The 19,438-nt window shown below is 45.5% G+C and overlaps 1 protein-coding gene, 1 long non-coding RNA gene and 1 other non-coding gene across 11 annotated transcripts in view; 1 reads left to right on the forward strand and 2 right to left on the reverse strand.

Moving 5' to 3' along the window:
* Positions 1–3,331: 3,331 nt before the first annotated feature.
* LOC147018490 (uncharacterized) lies at positions 3,332–5,544 on the reverse strand. Of its 2 annotated transcripts, none has more exons than XR_015062422.1 (2): positions 5,477–5,544; positions 3,332–4,167 (listed from the first exon to the last, which is right to left on the reverse strand). It is a non-coding gene; the product is annotated as an uncharacterized LOC147018490 (long non-coding RNA). The 2 variants fall into 2 exon arrangements; XR_015062421.1 differs by lacking the exon at positions 5,477–5,544 and adding an exon at positions 4,382–4,622.
* LOC147018491 (U2 spliceosomal RNA) lies at positions 4,444–4,635 on the reverse strand. Its single transcript, XR_015048998.1, has one exon. It is a non-coding gene; the product is annotated as a U2 spliceosomal RNA (small nuclear RNA).
* Positions 5,545–9,079: 3,535 nt separating the features above from the next.
* LOC147018492 (uncharacterized) overlaps positions 9,080–19,438 on the forward strand; it is a 261,256-nt gene continuing 250,897 nt past the window's right edge. The window contains exons 1-2 of one of the 8 annotated variants that reach the window (XM_085898215.1): positions 9,080–10,968; positions 16,564–16,653. In XM_085898215.1, the coding sequence (XP_085754341.1) occupies positions 10,676–10,968; positions 16,564–16,653 (383 nt within the window). In that variant the 5' untranslated portion in view covers positions 9,080–10,675. Of the gene's footprint in view, positions 16,735–16,812; positions 19,433–19,438 lie in introns of those variants that run through there. The other 7 variants (XR_015062419.1, XR_015062418.1, XR_015062417.1 and 4 more) reach the window with 7 other exon arrangements.

A 19,438-nucleotide genomic window follows, 5' to 3' on the forward strand; every position in this document is an offset into this window, starting at 1 on the left:
GTGGCTGTGCCGCTGATGCAATGCCCTCTGCCGGTTAGGATAGGAATTTTGATTTTTTCTCATTTGCCAACGATGGTGGTCCTTCACAAAGAGAAGGCAAGCTAACAATAGCTGGCAGATGGAACACCCAGCAATACGTCCATATGGTAATACTGCCTGGCTTGACATCGATCAAGAAGCAGACCTGTTCCAAATTGGACACTCCACCCTGAATGTACGTAGTAAATGGATGACTCCATGTTTAACTCTGTCTTTCAAAGGGAGAGAAGGTCGAGTTTAAACAATGTTCAGCCAAACTGTCTATCGTAGTGCTTGCAGAAAACGAAATCTCAAATGTAGTTTTGAGATGAGCACTGATTACCACAAGTATTAAGTAAAGGCTGTTTTATTAGATTATGTCAATGGAAACGAGAACGGCACTCTCGGTTGGGGGCATACCTCCATTAAGTTGAACAGTTTGTTTTCTATAATATTGTGACGTTTGTGCGGCGAGGTATGCATTCAAAGGGTAATTAGGATGTTTAATTAGGTATGCCATGCTGTTCGAGTTTACCAGGATGTCGATGTAATAAGTAGCAATTCAGTGGTGATAAGTTGTCTAGTAAATGTTCATTTCTTCAAGGGGGGAAATGATAATTGTCACGTAATTAGATAGGGACACGGGATAGGGTAAGGGTGTCTGCGTAAACCCCTTTTAGTCGTCCCTGGAGACTGGCCGTGACGTCACAGGACAGTGCAGCGGATGGCTCCGCCCCGTGATCATGATTGGCGGTGGGCCAATAAACGGCTCGATTGGAAGTGACGAGGACCAAGGATAAAAAGGTTCTGTTCGGGGTCGAAAAGGAAGAGGAAGAAGATTACAACCAAAAGATCGTGGTTTTTTTGGTGGGGAGGCTGTTGCGTGGGGAGCATCCTTGTTGTTGTGCTGATTCGATCATGTCTTGGAGCCTTGCTGAGCCTCGTGCCTCACCTTGGTTGGCTCTGGGGTTCTGCTGATTCGGAGTACGGGGTCGAACGGCGGGCGGACCTGCCTCCCTCTCCTGCTCACAATTTGGCGCCAGAACTGGTTCCCTGGCGGCTGTGAGTGGACTTGGGCCAAGACCAGGAGGTCGACAGCACCACGGTTTCTCCTGCCCCCCCTGACGAGAGCAAGGCCAGCTCGTCCGACGCCGATCCAGGGACAGTTGCGTCCACACCACGGTCCAGCCTGACCACCAGAAATAGCTACGTTTTGTGTGTGTGTGTGTGCTTGGTGCCTTGGAGGGATTGAGATCTGTATATTCATTGGAATTGTCTGTGTTTTTCCCCACGCCCGATCCCACACCATCCCGTCGAATCGCCCCGGATCCCTCTTCTTGCCGAGTCTTGTTATTTCTGGTAATAATTAGAAAAACAAATAAACATCATCAACTCAGTGAAAAGTGACTCGTGCCACCTTCCTCGTCCCGTTTGCGGTAGAGCGATTAGAACCGCCATGTTTGGGTCATAAACAAATAAACCGCCTCCATCGTTTCGGCTCATTCTACGTTGGCGGGACTGTTCAAGTCCCGTGGACGTCACAATATTCATAGACTGGATCTGCATCCTGACCTTAAGCAAAATTTAATTTTCACTTTCCGTAAAAAAAAAAATATTCGGATTTGGATCTTCACCAAAATGTGATCAATTTGTCCTTGCCTTATACTGAACTTGTCCACAACTTTTTGATATATCCTTCACACAGACAGGTGTGAAAGCATAACCTCCATCCACCTTTGGTGCTAAAGGGGAAGAAGTAGACCAAACATCTGCAAATTATTTATTTATTTAGAATCTCTCAGCACGGGTGTTTGTTCTTTTGTGTATCACTCGACTGTGAGTGGCTTCATTGCTGGGGTTGTGGCTGTGTAACGCCCCCTGTGGGTTGGGACATGAATATGGAATGTGGTCAGCGTCCTGGCGATAGCTCTACTCTTTCAACGTTCTTTATAATCCAAACATTATTTCCATAAAAGGGGAACGAGTGTGAAGCAGCCTTCACTGGCTGGATGTGCTTCAGGACCTCCATTTCCCTCTAATGTACCATATTCTTCGCAGAGCATCGGTGCAGCTTTGTGTAAAAAAATTCTGGGTCTCCTTTGTTGCCCTTTTTGCAATCAGAACACAGAGGCGATTTCCAAGAGGATGGAACACAGCGTATTGTGATTACGTGGAGAAGAGTCTCCACTTCCACCAGTTGTGCTACTCTTGTTGTGGTGGTATTCTCTTTATTCCTGACCAGGGGCAGAATGCTGCACATCAACCAATCTACCAACGACAAGTATCTGATCATGTGGCATGGTGACCTTGCCCCTGCAACCCCTGCCTTGTCAGACAAGGAATGAAACGTTCAAATAAACTCCAGATTAGGTTTTGGCTTTTTTCGTTGGTGGGATGGATATGTTATTTTTATTTTGTGTACAACATCGTCAAGGCTCGTGGAAGAGCTCGCACACTGAACGGACCAGGGTCGAACAGACAAAAACAGCACGCAAAGAACACGTGCATGGAGAAAGAAATTCGAAAGAGGAAAAACGAACATTAGGAGGAGGGATTTGGGTGGGTAAAATATATATGGTTTTGGATTGGGGACGATGTGAGATGGTGATGAACAGCTGTCTTGAAGATTTGGAGGCAGAAATTACAAGTTGAGTGTCGTATCAAAATGCTCCATCTCAAGAATAGCCGATACCAATTGATCAAGAACCCGGGATGTCTCCTCATCACATCGGGGGATGACCCCGACAGGGAAACCCTCAGTGACTGGCAGCACCGGAGACTCATTGCAGGCAACTACTTGTTGTTCCAAGAGGGGGACACCCACAAGGGGCTCTAAGACCCGGCGAGACTCCAGAATCAGATCAGCCTGCCCTCCAGAGGGGCAACCCAAAAATGGTGACCAGGACCTCCGGAACGATCGCCGCTTACTAACACCGATTCCACTCATATTTACAATACACGGGCCGGCTGCCCCGTCGTCAGAGCCATAGCTCTCGGCCGGGACGGCCGGACCCGGTACGTCCTTTGTAATAACTTGGGGCACCCGTCTAGAATCGGCGCTAGCCTCAGCCAGCCGTCGTCTCGGCAGTCGATTACCCGAAGGCCCAGCGATACCGGCAGCGGAGGGGCGAACTCTGTCCTCTTTCCGGTGGATTTGGAAATGGTTCGCCGCCTTCCTTGCCGTATCGTATTCCAGGTCGCACCTCGAGCATCTAAAAACTGAAATAAAAGCGGTCTCGGCATGAAACCGCTTTAGATGTCGTTGTAGGGTCTGAAAATTAAAAAAAGTCTCACGGCACAGTGAACAAGGCCGTCCTCTTCCATCGGGTATCTGTATTCCAAAAAGTAGAATCATACACAAAAGAAAAAGATTCGCAATAATTCATGAAACAGTTCCCGGAATTGGACGTCCACACACTGTACCGAGAGGAAAAGAAAAAAAAAAATTATAACAACAAAATAAAAAAACCACCATTCATTCACAACAATAAATAACAACTAAACCGATAATAACAGATCACTTGATCTTAGCCATCGAAGGCCGAGAAGCGATGTTAGAATAATAATGTTAGAAAAAATTAGAATAATACACAAGAGAGAAAATTCGCAATAATTCAAGAATCAGATCCCGGAATCAGACGTCCACCACACTCAACAATGTGAGCCAGAGTCTCCCGGGGATAGCAACACCGCCGACACCCCTGGGGGGCAGCGGGATTCCACCGATGGGTCACGGCATTAGTCGGGACACAGTTCAGCCTTGCCCGATGCACAAACCTCCAATCACAGAAGCGCATAAACGAACCACTGCGAATCCACGAGGAACCGTTGGCAAACTTATCCGTTTTCAGTGCAGCGGCCACCTTTCCCTGGTCCGGGAGGCCGAGCAACCGCTGTGCAAACTTCTCCCTGGTCCACTCCCGAAGTGCAGAACACACGTCTTTAGAGCTGCACTCTCGGGAATGGCCCAGGGTCACAACGGGCTCCCCTGAGAGGGCACGACGGACAGTCACATTCAACCGCCGCGTCGCGGACCTCACCCGAGACCAGAGCGTGGAAATTTGGCCGCTGTACCCGGAGTTCGCCAATGGCCCTTCCATCGAGCCAGACAGGAACTTATCCACGTCCGACTCAACGACGTCCACCACACTGTACCATGAAAAAGGGAAAAGGGAAGAAAGAGAGAGGAAAAAAAATATATATATATATATATATTTATATATATATATATGTAAATAAATAAATAAATAATTTCAAAAAATTTTTCAAAAAAAAAATTAAAAAAAAAAAATTTTTTTTCAAAAAAAAAAATTCAAAAAAAAAAATTTAAAATTTTTTTTTTTTTTTTTTTTTAAAAATCCACCTTTCAGATTTTTAAAATTTGCTTTCAGAGCAATCTTTCCTTTGTTTGAATGTTCCCCCCAAGGGGGGTGCACCGTTCCCGGAGGTACTGCAATACCGGGTCGATGCGTGGAGCGGACGGAGCAAGCCCCTAATCCAACTCCCGATACCAAAAATCCATTTAATAGACTAGTCCCGCATTGCGGGACATATCAGCTATTAAACTGATAAGAACAGATACTACACTTGATCTTAGCCAAAAGGCCGAGAAGCGATAACTTTACAATGTTTTACAACTTCCTTTTGAATGCTAAACACATCTGTGGTTGAACGGCGCCGGTTCGCGCAAAAACGAAAATTCACTCGAAATGGCCGCCCGTTTGGCGCCTCCATTGTCGCTAGGGTTCTCCTTTGATGTCCTGCTATTAAACAATCCTGATGTTCTATATTTATTTTGTTTATCTTGGGAAAAATATCGGATTTACTGTGTGAAGAACAACAGGACGAGAGGAGCAAGTACGACGCGATGACGTGTTTCCTCCGAGCGTCAGAGCCACGTGCTGTGCGTCAAATTCCGGCCTTCCGGATCGAGATTCCGATGGAAATGGGCATTATACACGTCAGCTGTTTATACATTGTGCATAATATATTATAGGAACCCTGATAGGGATGGGGTTTTGTGATCTTTCTTGAAATCAAACCGCGTAGTTTGGTGCGAACGCAGCAAAACGGGAGGAGGTCACGTGGTACTCGGACCTATTGCTTGTCCACAGTTTTCAGTGTCGTGAGGTGTTTTTGCTTCACACACGTAACACGGGTTATTATTATTTTTTTCTGATAGAGTTGGCAGTTTCCTATACACCGCCCAAATAAATGTACGCTTCAGAATAAAGTATTGCAAGCTTGGAACAAGATCTCCCGTCGGACGGGTACTCTGTCAGTTACTATAATGATTCAAACTAACAATCCTTCAAATAAACTCGTTCATTCCCTTCGTTTGCTGTGTAAATAAATGGAGGAATGAAACAAAAATCTTTTTGTTTTCGATCTTTTTGAACATGAAATGTTCGAGATCTTCTCTGAACCGATTTTAGACGATCGATGATCCTGAACTTACCTCATCCTCCTCTTTTCCTGATACTTCATCCCCTTGATGTTTGTCCCCCAGTCAGTTCCACCTTTATCTTCCATAAGCCTCGCTCCTGAAAATAAAAACGAGGCTGAACATGACAACGTGTGATTGGTGGTGTGCAACAGGAAAACGTGTGATTGGACCATTGCTTTTCCTCATCGTGTACATGTCAACGACATTAACGAGAACGTAACCTCATACATCCAAAAATTCACTCATCATGTCAAATGTTTCGATATCTCTTCAAGCGAGGAAGTCGCCAATAAACAGCTTTTTATAAATGATGAAAATGACTGGCACATGTTGTATTTAACCTGTCGAAATATATTTGTTGATTTGTGGAGGTGGAAAATTCAGTTATTTTAATCAGTCAACACAAAATAAAGCCCACCGATGAACAAGCATTTTTTGGGGGGGGGGGGGGGGTTGGAAATCACTTAAAACATGTAAAAATGCAAAAAAACTTTTTTGGGGGGGGTTAGAAATCACTTAAAATATGTAGAAATGCAAAAAAAAATTTCTCTAACAATTTTTTTGGGGGGCGTGGGGTAACAATTTTCGGGGGGTTGGAAATCACTTAAAACATGAAGAAATGCAAAAAAAATTTCTCTTATTTTTTGGGGGGGGTAATTTTTGGGGGGGGGTTGGAAATCACTTGAAACATGTAGAAATGCAAAAAAAAAATTCTCTAACAATTTTTTTTGGGGGGTGGGGTAACAATTTTTTTCGGGGGTTGGAAATCACTTAAAACATGAATAAATGCAAAAAAAATTTTCTTATTTTTGGGGGGTAATTTTTTTGGGGGGGGGGTTGGAAATCACTTGAAACATGTAGAAATGCAAAAAAAAATTCTCTAACAATTTTTTTGGGGGGGGTGTAACAATTTTTTGTTGGGGGGGGGGGTTGGAAATCACTTAAAACATGTAGATAAGCAAAAAAAATTCTCTATTTTTTGGGGGAGGGGTAAAAAATGTTTTTTGGGGGGGGTACAAAGTCCAAAATTTAATGGCATATACCTAACCTTGCATAATGGCATAAATAATGGCATAATGGCATAATAATGGCATAAATGGCATATACCTTGGACTATACCTAACCCCCCCACCAAGTTTCGTCGAAATCCGTCGAGTTTTTCCGTAATACTGTTCACAAACAAACAAACAAACAAACAAACAGAAAGGGGTGAAAACAGTAACCTCCATCCATCTTTGAAGATGGCGGAGGTTAATTATAATTGCGGCTGATTTTGGAACTTCAGGTGGATATACCCACGTAAAATCAATTTCTGTCTCAAGGAATCTCGTTATGACGAATGAATTGAGTATGTAAAAGTTAAAAGTAAAAGGGAAAGTTGCAAACTATAACTCTGTGAGCACTGTTGACGTCAAATTGAATGAATAGGATATCAGGTTCACTTGAGTAACCTTGCAGTATTGGCGGCGGAGGTTTTGCACTCTACCGAGTGCTCCCCCTCTAGTTATTATCTGCTTTAATTTTGACATATTGACCAGTATTTCTGGTCTAAATTACTAGAAATTTAAATTAATTAAAATATATTAAAGTAATATTTCTAAATTACCAGAGGTTCATATTTACTTTTTGTAAAAATCATGCTATATTTCTCGAATTACTAAAATGCTGACATGTAATTTGTGTGCATGTTATCGTTATAATACACTGCAGGTGCACAGAACATCAGTTCGAATATTTCTTAAGTCAAGCAGTAAAATCTTATTTTATTTATTTTATCAATATTATTTTAAATCATCATTTCCTTTCTTTAAAATATACAAACATAATTCGTCATTTGTCATATAATTTTACCCTAGCCGACGGCACACCTAATTAATCCCAATATCCAACAGTATGTTGTCTCAGTTTCCAATACTTTCGAGTCATAAACAATCTCATGAGTGCAGTCTCAGATGAGCATTGCACCATCATAATCTTATTTTCTTTTAATCTATAACTTCATTAGTAACTTTAAATCAACAGGTATTACTGATCATCATCATTATCAGGTTTTAATATCATTACAGTAGTTATCTATCCTGATTTCACATTACATATTTTACAGAAAATATCATCAAAATCATCGTTTTGATCTTTCAATGAGAGATGCATGAAACTTGTGTGATCATCGTCTTGGGAACAATCTTCTTCATGCAAATTGCAAGCAAATTAGCCGTACATTTTACAACTAGAATGGGCACTCGGTAGAGCGCATACCTTCGCCTCCGCTACTTTTTTGTTCTTGGCATGAGAGTGGGGGGAACAGAACAGTGAACATTTTGGTGTTGGTTTCATGCAAATCGGTTTTGATTCGACCGTGTTATGACAAAAACCGCATATTTTGAAAGGTCGTGACCCCACTGACCTTTGACCCCCAACCGCTAACAAGGGTAATGACGTAATTGTGTCATGTCGCCCATCACAAGATTGGGCAATGAATTCTGAACATTTTGGCATCGGTTGCATGCCAATTAGATCAAAATTGACCGCACTATGGTAAAAATACGAATTTGACCTTTCCGTGACCTTTGACCTGATCGCTCCCAAAATCTAATCAAATGTTCCTTGGATAATAACCCATCATCCCACCAAATTTCAAGCGATTTGGTTTAATACTTTCTGAGTTATGCGAATAACAAACAAACACACACACACACATATTCACAAATAAATAAATAAATAAATAAATAAATACACAGCGACCAATACATAACCTTTCGCAGAATGCGAAGGTAATAATCATTTTAATACAGACAGTAAAACTACCACTACATCTTCACACCTTCCTGTTACAATCTTGTCAGCCATACTGGCATTCACTTCCCGATGCATAGTCCAGGTAGATTTAATCTATTTCACAAAACGCTGAACAAGGGCTTGTATACTGGATGTATTTATTTTATTTTATTTTTAGAATCTGCCCCCCCCCCCAACTGACAATAAGAACAATTCCAGAAATCCTCACAACAAAATGTTGTTTACCATTCGGTGATACCAATCTCGATCAATTGCTTTTACTTTTAGTGTTGCAGTGGTACTGAACTCTGACCCTCAACATTACCTTGGATTAGCAGACAATCTATACTCCTGATTTTTTTTTCTTCATTTGGTGGTCAGTTTGATATCGGTCAGTACCCCATCAGTAAATCAATTTATTTGGTTTGACCAGCTTCCTACCTCCACATCACATCTCTTATCTCTGTATCATATCTCCCATGATCTAATTTAACTAAATTAACACCTTCTTGGTCAGTCTCGGATAGACGTTGTCTGCAACATGGTCAAATCTTACTATACATCTCATTACGACCGTGCATCAATTTTACTATTTATCAAAACTTTGCAACATCATGGAAACAAAAGTTCATTGTTCTCTTGTGATGTCTCCTTTGCAGATCCTGCTTTTGTTCACTTTAATGAGCACTGTATCTTCTGGACCAAGGTCATAACAGTCCTTGGTTGTTGATGATGCATAATCTGTTTGATTCATGTTTATCTCCTTTATCGTTAATGGAGGTGTGGAAGGTTCCTTTTATCCTTCTGTTTATCAATGGCTGTCTGTATAGCTATTACATCCTCCGAAGTTGAGCCACTCTCAAGAGCCGTTAAAACATCTTTCATGATCACTGGACGTCCCCCGTCTAAGCTGCATGCTTTGCTGCACTGTGTTGAGATTACAAGTGTAACAAGCTAATGATAAAAGTTATGTTCCCCGACAGTGTCAATGTATGCTTGTTCTGTGATTAGCAACTCCCAGTCGAATGCTGGGTCCTCGCGCATGCGCAATAATAACAAAAACTTCAAGTCGAGCACGCACTGGAACACGTCGTGCCGTCAGACTCGATCGGATCGCGTGAGTAATCCATTCGATAAATAAGTACGTGCAGTACGGCCATCGAGGTGAGACACTTCTCCCCGCCCTTCCGGTATGGCGATCGTACTTAAGGTAATCACGAATGGTAACAGAATCGCTTTTTAAAACATTAGCAATCTGTTCTTAATTTCGCGATCTAAAAACGTCAAACCCCTCTCTCACACTAACATTCCGAAATCGTGAGCGATCCCAAAAACATTTTGCAAATCTGTATATATTCATTCATTTCCTGGGTCTCCATGAAAAAAAAACATCTTTCCTTCAACGCGTGACGTCAGCGCATACGTCATTACGTTTACGTTGTTGTTTTCTTCCTGACCATTTTCATCAATCTGGAACAAAGGAGCCGACTGGTCTACTGATCGTGATATCCGATGTATTTATTCCTCATTCGATATGGCTCTCCACGTGGCGAGATGTTGTGTTTCTGCTTTCAATAGTACCGCTGTAGTCGATGACGAGGCTCGGTAAACGACCAGACTAACCAATTTGATCGCCCGGTAACTTGTACCGCATGCGAGGCTGCGGCGACTGCCTGAAAACAAGGCAGGAATCCTTTCGTCACCGGATCTTATCTTGCGTGATGGGAGGTTACCGGCTGGATCTTATTTCCAACACGATTGTTGTGTCAACACAGATTATACAAATCCTCCCGTTCCATGCGAATCGATGAAAGTTTTGTTAAAATAAAAATTCTGACACGATCAGTCACATTTTTACCTTTTTAAAAACCATCGTAAATACATGACACAACCACACACACATAGAACCACACACCACACACACACACACACACACACACACACACACACACACACACACACACACACACACACACGCAAGAACTTTGTCAGTCTTGTTGAGATACATGAGCCCATGACGTTTACTGATGGCATGGTCAATCAATGTTAACCTTCTTTTTGTTTGTTTCGGAGTGTTGAGAGCAGTTGAACCATGCAATGTATGATTTTGTCTCGTGAAGCTTTGGAAATAACTTCCACGGAAAGATTGGACGATGGGGAGAACCCAGATTTGGGTGATTGGGCATTCAACACGTGATCATGAAACTACCACCTTCCTGAGGAGATAAGATGAGCAATGTGAAAAAAAGAAAAGAAAAAACCCACTGAGGAGAAGGTTGAGCAAAGTCTTAACGTCGCCGTTACGTGGTGCATGCCTGGAGGAATGTCCTCAACCACACTCTCGATTGCTGCACTGCAAATACATCGTGAACTTGCTGTGGTTGCTTCAATGCACGACGAAGGCCCTGGAAGTCCACACGGCGAGTCCTCTGCAACATGTGTTCAATGGTGCGGGTGGGGGCTCGTGCTGCCATCGCGACTGCATCTAACGTGCACAGCTCATTTTGTGAATCAAACCTGATTGCACAAACTGCTGCTGCCGGGCCCCGGGCTGTGCTGGAGCTGGATCTCTGTTCACCTCTCGAGTCCTTTTCATCTCCTTCAACCCAGTGTCAGGCCCAAGCTCGTACTTGCCAACATCTACCTTCTCTTCAGCTCAAGGTGTGCTTCGACTGTGTTTCCCCTTGGGTGCTGATCTACATCCTGACCTGTTTATCTTCTGACTTCAGGTAGCATGTCTTTTCAATGCATGACACATGCTGATGAACAGGCCATGAATTAAATGGAAACTCACTCTCCTGGCTGGGACACTATTTAAATGGTCGTTATCCAGCATTCTTCTGATATGAGCACTCACTGCCATTGTTGATTGGACTTGTGTGATGTATTTTTCTTCTCCAGGAACAGGTTTTGGTGATCATGTCTAATATAATTATTCAAAAATTTCCTTATAAGGAAAAGAGGGAGGAATTGTGGAAGAAAATAATTATTATATATTAATGTACTCTAAATTGTAATTGTGCTGGTGTTTTATAAATTTAATTTTTATGATGCAAGTCGAATTAGCTGTCAGTGTTCCTTCCCCTTTAGCCAAGTCTTTTTCCCTAAATGTTGATAAAAGGATCGTTTTACTATGGAACAAAGTGACCTTTCTGATAACACCAAGGTTGTTATGATTGCAAAGTTGCTTTTCACCTGGAAGACACATATTGCATTTTGGAGTTCTTTGTTTAAGGCTTAACAGCCCCCTCCACTCTCCCATGAAAAGCATATAAATACCAGAAATTGTAATCTTGTTTTAGTGCAAGCACGTGAGGATGTATACCATCTCAGTGGGTTGCACTCCTTGGGACTGGCCAAGTACCAAGTATAATAAAACTCTCTGATGTGATGTACTTTCACGTTGTGGAACGTGAATTAATCGGGTCGGTTAAATGGTTAACTAAAAAGTAAGAATAAATAAAATAGAACCAAATAAAGTTCCACAACAAAGCAGAGGTGTGACCAGTGGTGTGGAGACGTTTCCCTTCAAGTAATGCGGTAAGCATCCCTCCATGCTCGCGGGGTGGCGCTGACATCACTCATCTGCAATGAACTCATCCTCGACGGCCCCCAGACACAGGTATTTGTCGATCCGCTTCCCGACCGTTGGCCTTGCATGTTGTATCACAAGACATTTTTTTATTCCAGACTCTCCTGGAGGAGACTGTTCGTGCCTGGAGGAGAGTGAATGAGACATGTGTTGGTCCCCATGGGTCTATAACTGTGAACCAGAAGAGCACCAAGTTCCTTGACTTTGCAAGAAGTCATGGATTTAGGGTGGCCAGTTCATTGATTCAGCACCCACAGGCTCATCGCTGGACTTGGTTCAAATGCTGGTGCTGTGGCAAAGGAAACTGACCACGTGCTCGTTGATGATGGCTGGAGGACAATCCAGAACTGCAGGGTCTTCCGGAGTGCTCAGTTCCTCACGACCGACCACAGGCTCGTGGTAGCAACTCTGAAGTTTCAGCTTGAATCCAGGAGAATGGGACTATCCCAGCCAAGGCTGGATGTTGGCAAGCTCACGAATGAGAGAGTAGCTGAGGAGTTTGCGAACAGGCCGAGTAGGGATTTTTTTTTTTTTGCGGAGGTGGCGGTGGGGGGGGGGGTCTGAGTGTTTTGGGGAATCCTGAAGAGATGTGGAGTGCCTTCAAGAACACCATCCTTGATGTTGCCGGTGGATGTCACAAGGCCTGAATACCACTGACTAGAGTCACAGGGCCAGGCTTAATGGCAAAGCTGAGCTGTTCAGGGAATTGAGGCGTAAAACTGTACGTGCGCTGAGGGTGGACAAGAAGACCAATGTGCAATGAATATGTGAGGGGAAGGGTATCACCTGTGGCCAAGTGGTTCTCGTCCTGCTTTCAGGAGAATTTGCGCATTGCGTTCCTCCAAGCCTGTCCCTCGGTGTACTGCAGTTAGAGCCGAGGGTGGTGGGCTCTTGATAGAGGAGTCTGAAGTGAAGGCCCACAGGGCTGGTTACTTTGAGTGGTTGTACCAATCTGATCCACCAGATGTTGAGTTGGATGTCAGGGGTATTACTATTTCCTATTGCTGACCGTCCAATCAATTGTGATCCACCTTCGTTTGTGGAAACACAGTCTGAGGTGAACCGGTTGAAATGGGGTAAAGCTCCTGGGATCTGTGGCATCCATGCTGAACTTGTAATTGCGAGTGAAAATGCTGCACTGTCATCGCATGCAGTTCTCTGCTCTGCCTGGAACACAGGCATCATCCCAACTGATTGGAAGAAGGGACTTGTTGTCCCTCTCTGGAAAGAGAAGGGAGTTCGCCAGAACTGCAACGACTGAGGGGTGACGCTGCTCTCAGTGCCGGGCAACGTTGTTACTCGGAGAAATTTTCAGCTTTTTTCAGGAGGCAGGGTTCGAGGTTGCTGTAGGGTCAAAGAGTGGTGGGGAGGAGGGGGCATGGCAACGGAGTTGGGGTGCCCGAACCAGCGGGCGAGGCTGATACGGCCCCACCCAGCTTGTTTTGCCAATAGGCTCGATGCCCCCTCGCTGCGGCGTTGCCCCGACTCCATGATCTGTTCTCCCCCTGGGTATAGTGAGAAGCTCACTTTCCCGGAACTTTGGGCTGAGTGGATTCATGATGCATTTTTGTGGGAGGAGTTTGAAAGCGCCTGCGATGTGTTCACTCGTGTCCTGGTTGACCGTTGTCAACCACGGCAGGTGGACGTAATGCGGGTGCTCCCACACACCCAGTTTGGACTTGGCCTAACCGGCCAAATATGGCTGGTATCCATAGGCCGGGGTACGACATTCAGGAGGTCAGCTGCCTGCAGAATCTGTACAGGCATAGTTGGAAACAGGCCTTTCGGGTGGTCCTCGGGACGCCTGCAGATCAATATTCTGGCGAAAGCGAATCTGCAGAGCCTTCTTTGGTGCGGCGTTCTCCCCCAAAAATGTCGACCCGATGGCCTTCTCCCAGGAGTTTTCTAAATATGTCCCCGATACCGGTGAGGCTCAGGCAGACAGGAGGGGTGGAGGGGGGGGGCGATAATCACGCCTGGGGAGCAAAAAAAAAAAATGCTAACAGACTCGGGCGCATGAGCAACTCTTCCCCTGGTCCGGACCGTATGGAGTCCCAACTTCGAGGCATAAGGATGGAGCGTGCCGTGACTTTAAATTTTCAATCGATGTCTGTGCACGCTCCATATTCCATCATCTTGGAAGGGCGCTGCCACAATCTTGATCAATAAGAAGGGAGACACAGAGTATCCCGAGTTGTCCATGTAAACTATTTATGGCGGTCTTGGCCGATCGGCTCCGTAGCTGGGAACTCCGACATTCTCTGCTGAGTGAGGCCCAGAAGCGCTCACGGCCCAGTGAAGGAATGCTGTTATGAAGGATGCCAGGCGCAAGCAGAAAAATATTTTTGTCGCCTAGCTTGATCTTCGGAATGCATTCGGGAGTGTTCCAGATAAAACAATTTTTGCCGCACTGGGCACGATGGGTGCATCTGCAGAGTTAATCGAGCTGTTCCAAGATGTCTGAACTGGCTCGTCCACAGTCATCAATATGGATGAGGGCCCGACTAGCATGGTCCCTATTCAGTCTGGGGTCAAACAGGGTTGCCCCACGTTGCCGATCATGTTCAACCTCACAATTGAGTTGATAGTGCGTGCGGTGCAGGCTTCAGCACCGGTGGGAGGCCATGGGGTTAAAATCCAGGGGCAGCCATTGTTGTACTTAGCTTATGCTGATGACTTGGTTGTCTTGAGTAGGACCAAGGAGGCGTTTCGACCCTACTTTACGTGGCCTCCACCAATGCTGACATGCTGCAAGCTCAAGTTTAAGCCTGCCATGAGCGCCTCTGTCGCATTTTTGTTGACGGGGAGTCAGTGCCGGTGATACGGCGTTTTTTTTTTTTTAATCCAGGGTCGATCTATGCCAGTTGAGTGGAGAGGAACATTATCGCAACCTCGTAACCTCCATCGGTGTTTCCTGAGACGATGACATTTGCTCGTTGATTACCAACATGATGGCAGATGTCCTCAAAATCAAACAGTCTTTGTTGGCTCCATGACAGAAATTGGACGCCATTCAAACTTTTGTCCAGTCTTGCCTGTCTTTCGCGTTGCGCACAGGGGACGTAACTAAAAAAAAAAAAAATTGCAGGTTGAGGTCTTTGATGGTTAGTGCCGCGAAGGAAATCTGCCAGCTTCTGGTCCACGCTCATAAACTACATTTTTGCGGGCCGTGATGTTGGCAGATTGGGGTTACAGCACCCCGGTACTGAGGCAGATATCCAAACCATCATTCAGACGGTGCGGATTCTGCCCTCTCTACTTTTCCTTGCATGGCATTGCCTCACAGCAGCTCCTGTCGGTTGTCCACCACACGATCCACCATGATCCCGATCAGTCAGACGTGGACAAGTTCGTGTTCGGCTTATAGGCGGGGGGGCATTGGTGAACTCTGGTTACAGCGGCCAAATCTCAACCCCTTGGGCTCGGGCGTTGCGGCACGACAATTGATCGAAACTCTGCTGCGCCCTCTCGTGTGAGCCCGTTGTGTCTCGGTCCAGTCCCGTGAGTGTGGTGCAAAGGATATTTGCTCCTCACTGAGGGATTGGACCAGAGAGAAGTTTGCTCAGCGGATGCTCAATCTTCCGGATCAAGGAAAGGTGGCCGCAGCCTGAAAAACCGAAAGGTTCGCCAATGGCTCTTCGTGGATTCACAGTGGTTCATTTATGCACTTCTGCAACTAACACTTTATACACAGGGCAAAGCTTAACTTCCTACCGACAAATGCTGTGACTCCCTGATGGAATCCCACAACCCCTTTCAAGTGCCGGCGGTGTTGCCATCCTCGGGAGACTGGCACACATCGTGAATCATTGTTCCCCGAGTATGGAACCTATTCGCCACCGACATAATGCGATCTCGTCGCCTGGTCAAGGTCATTCATCACGGAGAAGTTTTTGTGATTCAGAACAGAACCTTGACAAAGCAGAGGGAAGCGGACGACATGATTCAAATAAGCAGCATTCAATCAGAAAGAACTCTGGCGGTGTGGCAGAATGTAACATCTCAGTTCCTGACCGGTGCAGAGAGTGACCTGGCCTAGTTGACCGTATGTAAGTTGCTGCTATGAAGGGCAGTGCAAGCAGTGAGAGGTCATGCCTCAACTACAAAATGTCCTTATATCGGTTGTAATAAGACTGAATCAGTCCAACATTTTTGGTGGGACTGTATTTGCTTCTTTAGTTTGGAAAGAAATGTTTGTAAAAATTGTGTAAATTAAAGGTTAAGTTCTCTTAAAGTTGGGAGATGGTTTTGTTTGGTCCCTTTGGGGAAGAATGCAAACTGAAACAGAAGAGTTTTTGGAGAATATTGAAATGTGTTAAAATGGCACTGTGGAAGGCTTACGTGTCGGCATGTTTTGGGATGCATCATTTTTCGGTGAAATTTTTGCTTGCCTTGTTTGAGAAAGAAATGTTTATTTATCATGATTTGAGAAATATGTTGTGATTCCCCTTGTATGTTTCAGCCTGTGATGGTTCATTATTTGATGGTTTGAGACGATTATTTTACTGGTTTTATTTTTAAAGAAATAACCGTCGTAGTATCTGTTCGTATCAGTTCAATTTTTATTCCGTTGTGTTGTGTGTGGTGTTTTTCACGTTTTATTGCTCATTTTGTCGTCCAATGTTTTTATCGTTTCGTGGCATGGCACGCCGTTTCGTGTCTTGTCCTCGAGCGTCGTTTTTAAAACGGCATTTGAAGTATTTTATTTCTTTTCGTGGATTTAAATTTTCAGATTCCATGAAGGATGGTGGTGGGCTGAGGTCCAGTCGTGGAGGCGGAGTCGCGACCAGCGGTGTGGAGACGTTTCCCTGCGAGGATTGCGGTAAGCACCTCTCCACGCTCGCGGGGTGGCGTGACATCGCTCGTCTGCACTAAACCCAACTCGGAGGGCCCTCAGAGGCAGGTATTTGTCTATCTGCTTACCATCCGTTGGCCTTGCGTGTTATGTCACGAGACTTTTATAAATTTGTTTCCATTCCAGACTCTGCAATGGCACGTGTGGAGTTCCAACATTTGAAGCATTTGGACAGAGCATGTCGTGTGATTCTTGAAATTTTCAGTCAATGTGTATGCACGCTCCGTGTTCCATCATCTTGGAAGGGTGCGACCACAGTCTTGATTCATAAGGGGGACACAGGGAAGCCCGAGAACTTTCGTCGGATTGCCCTCCAGAGTTTTCCATAAAAACTGTTCATGGCGGTCCTGGCCGATTGGCTCTGGAGCTGGGCGCTCTGGCATTTTATGCTGAGTGAGGCTCAGAAGTGCTCATGGCACAGTGAAGGCTGCTTCAAACACTCCTTTTTATTGAATGCAGTGATGAAGGATGCCAGGCGCACTCAGAAGAACATTTTTGTCGCCTGGCTTGACCTTCGTAACGCATTTGGGCTGTGCTCCACACAAAGCAATTTTTGCCGCACTGGGCATGATGGACGTGCCGGCAGAGTTAATGGAGCTGCTCCAGGATGTTTATATTGGCTCGTCAACAACTATTAATGTGAATGAGGACCCGAGTAACGCTGTCCCTATTCAGCCTGGGGTGAAGCAGGGGTGCCCCTTCATCGCCGATCCTGTTGAATCTTACCGTCAACCTGATAGTGCGTGTGGTGCAGGATTCTGCAGTGATGGGAGGCTATGGCGTGAAAATCCAGGAGCAGCTATTGTCCATCTTAGCGTATGCTGATGACTTGGTTGTCTTGAGTGGGACCAAAGAGGGCCTTTCAACATTCCTTGACGTGGTCTCCACCAATGCTGACATGCTGATAAGTTCAAGCCTGCCAAGTGCCCTTCCCTGTCGCATTGTTGTCGAGTCAGGATCGGTGACACGACGTTTTCCATCCAGGGCAGACCCATGTCAGTTTTGAGATACCGAGGAACATCATCGCGACCTCGGAATCTCACCCCACGCCCCGACCAAATTGGTATCTATCGTGAAAAGGACATCTGCTCGTTGATCATCAACATGATGGCATTAGTCCTCAACATCAAACAGTCTTTGTTGGCACCCTTGCAGACATTGGATGCTGTTCAAACTTTCGTCCAGCCATGCCTGTCATTCGCACTGTGCGTGGGGAACGTGCTGAAAAAAAAAGTTGTTGACTGTGGTGGTTGGTGCCACTGAAGGAATTTGCCAGCTTCTGGTCCACGCATCTAAAAACCACATTTTCACGGCCCGAGATGTTGGCGGGTTGGGGTTACAGCACTCTGGAGCTGAGGCAGATATCAAAACCGTCCTTGAGGCAGTGAGGATTCTGTCCTACAATGACCCCACCTGATGCGGCATCGCTTCACAGCAACTACTGTCAGTCATCCACCGCACGATCCATCGTGATCTGCCAAATTTCAACCCTTTGGTGTTGGGTGAGGTTTGCAGCGTGACGTTTCGAAATAACTATCTGCTACGCCCTCTCTGGACCGGTCCTGTGAGAGTGGTGCAAAGGACATGTGCTCTTCACTGCAGGACTGGACCAGAGAGAAGTTCGCTCAACGGTTGCTCATCCTGCTGGACCAGGGAAAGGTGGCCACATCTTTAAAGACCAAGTGGTTCGCCAACAGCTCTTTGTGGATTCGCGGTGGGTTGTTCATGCTCGATTGCGATTGGCATTTTATTCACATAGCAAGACTCGACTGCCTGGCAACAAATGCTGTGACTCACCGATGGAATCCTGCAGCCTCTTTGAAGTGCCACTGGTGTTGCCATCCTCGGGAGACTGGCACACATAATGGATCATTGTTCTCTGAGCATGGTACCTATTCACCACTGGCATAAAGTGATCGTCGCCTGGTCAAGGACATTCGTCATGGAGATGTTTTTGTGGATCAGGTTATCCCTGGTGACCCCTGTTGGAAGGGATTTTTTTTAAAGGTCACCATTGTGGACGTGGTTGTCTCATTTGACAATGGACCTCATGCCCTTACCACCTGTGCAGTCGCTAAAGAAGAAAAATATGCAGGGCTGCATAGATCATTGGTGGCGACGGGCAAGGATCGTCTGCACTGGGTGGCTGCCGTGGAGGCTGTTGCTGACAGATTTTCGTTTATCCTCTTCCTAACTGTTGGCCTTGCATGTTGTGCTGTAAGACATTTATTACCAATCGGATTCTCCAGCAGCACCTGAAGCGTTTTCTCGCCAGGACCGCTTTTGTTATGGTTATCAAGTGCTCGAGGTGCGACCTCGAATACGATATGGCATGGAATTTTGCGAACCATTTCCAGATACACGAAAAAGAGGCCACAAGCGTCCGCACCTCCGAGGAAAATACCCCTCGTCCCTCGGTCGATTGATTGTCATGCCAACAGGCTGTGGAGACATTTGCCAACTCGGGGTGTTGTCATCAAGTCAATACGGCTGACGTCTCCACCCCGGGTTCAGCTGTGTGGTCGGTGGTCTTTCTGTCTTCGACCGTCTCCTCTCCGGCCTCACCCCCCTCCACCCTTGCCCTGTCTGCGATATGTCTCCACCCACCTTACATTTCCACAGGGCGTTCAAGGTCCACCAGCAACCCCCTTGTGGTAAAACTACAAAAATCAAGAATCACTGCTCAACTTCACCCTTTCATTCCTCTTTTTCCCACCTTTGGAACAAACTCCCACACACTCTTCAATCCCAC

The sequence above is a fragment of the Eptatretus burgeri genome, chromosome 10, assembly GCF_056783735.1.
Source record: "Eptatretus burgeri isolate ZD-2024b chromosome 10, Ebu_testis_v1, whole genome shotgun sequence".
NCBI lineage: Eukaryota > Metazoa > Chordata > Myxini > Myxiniformes > Myxinidae > Eptatretus > Eptatretus burgeri.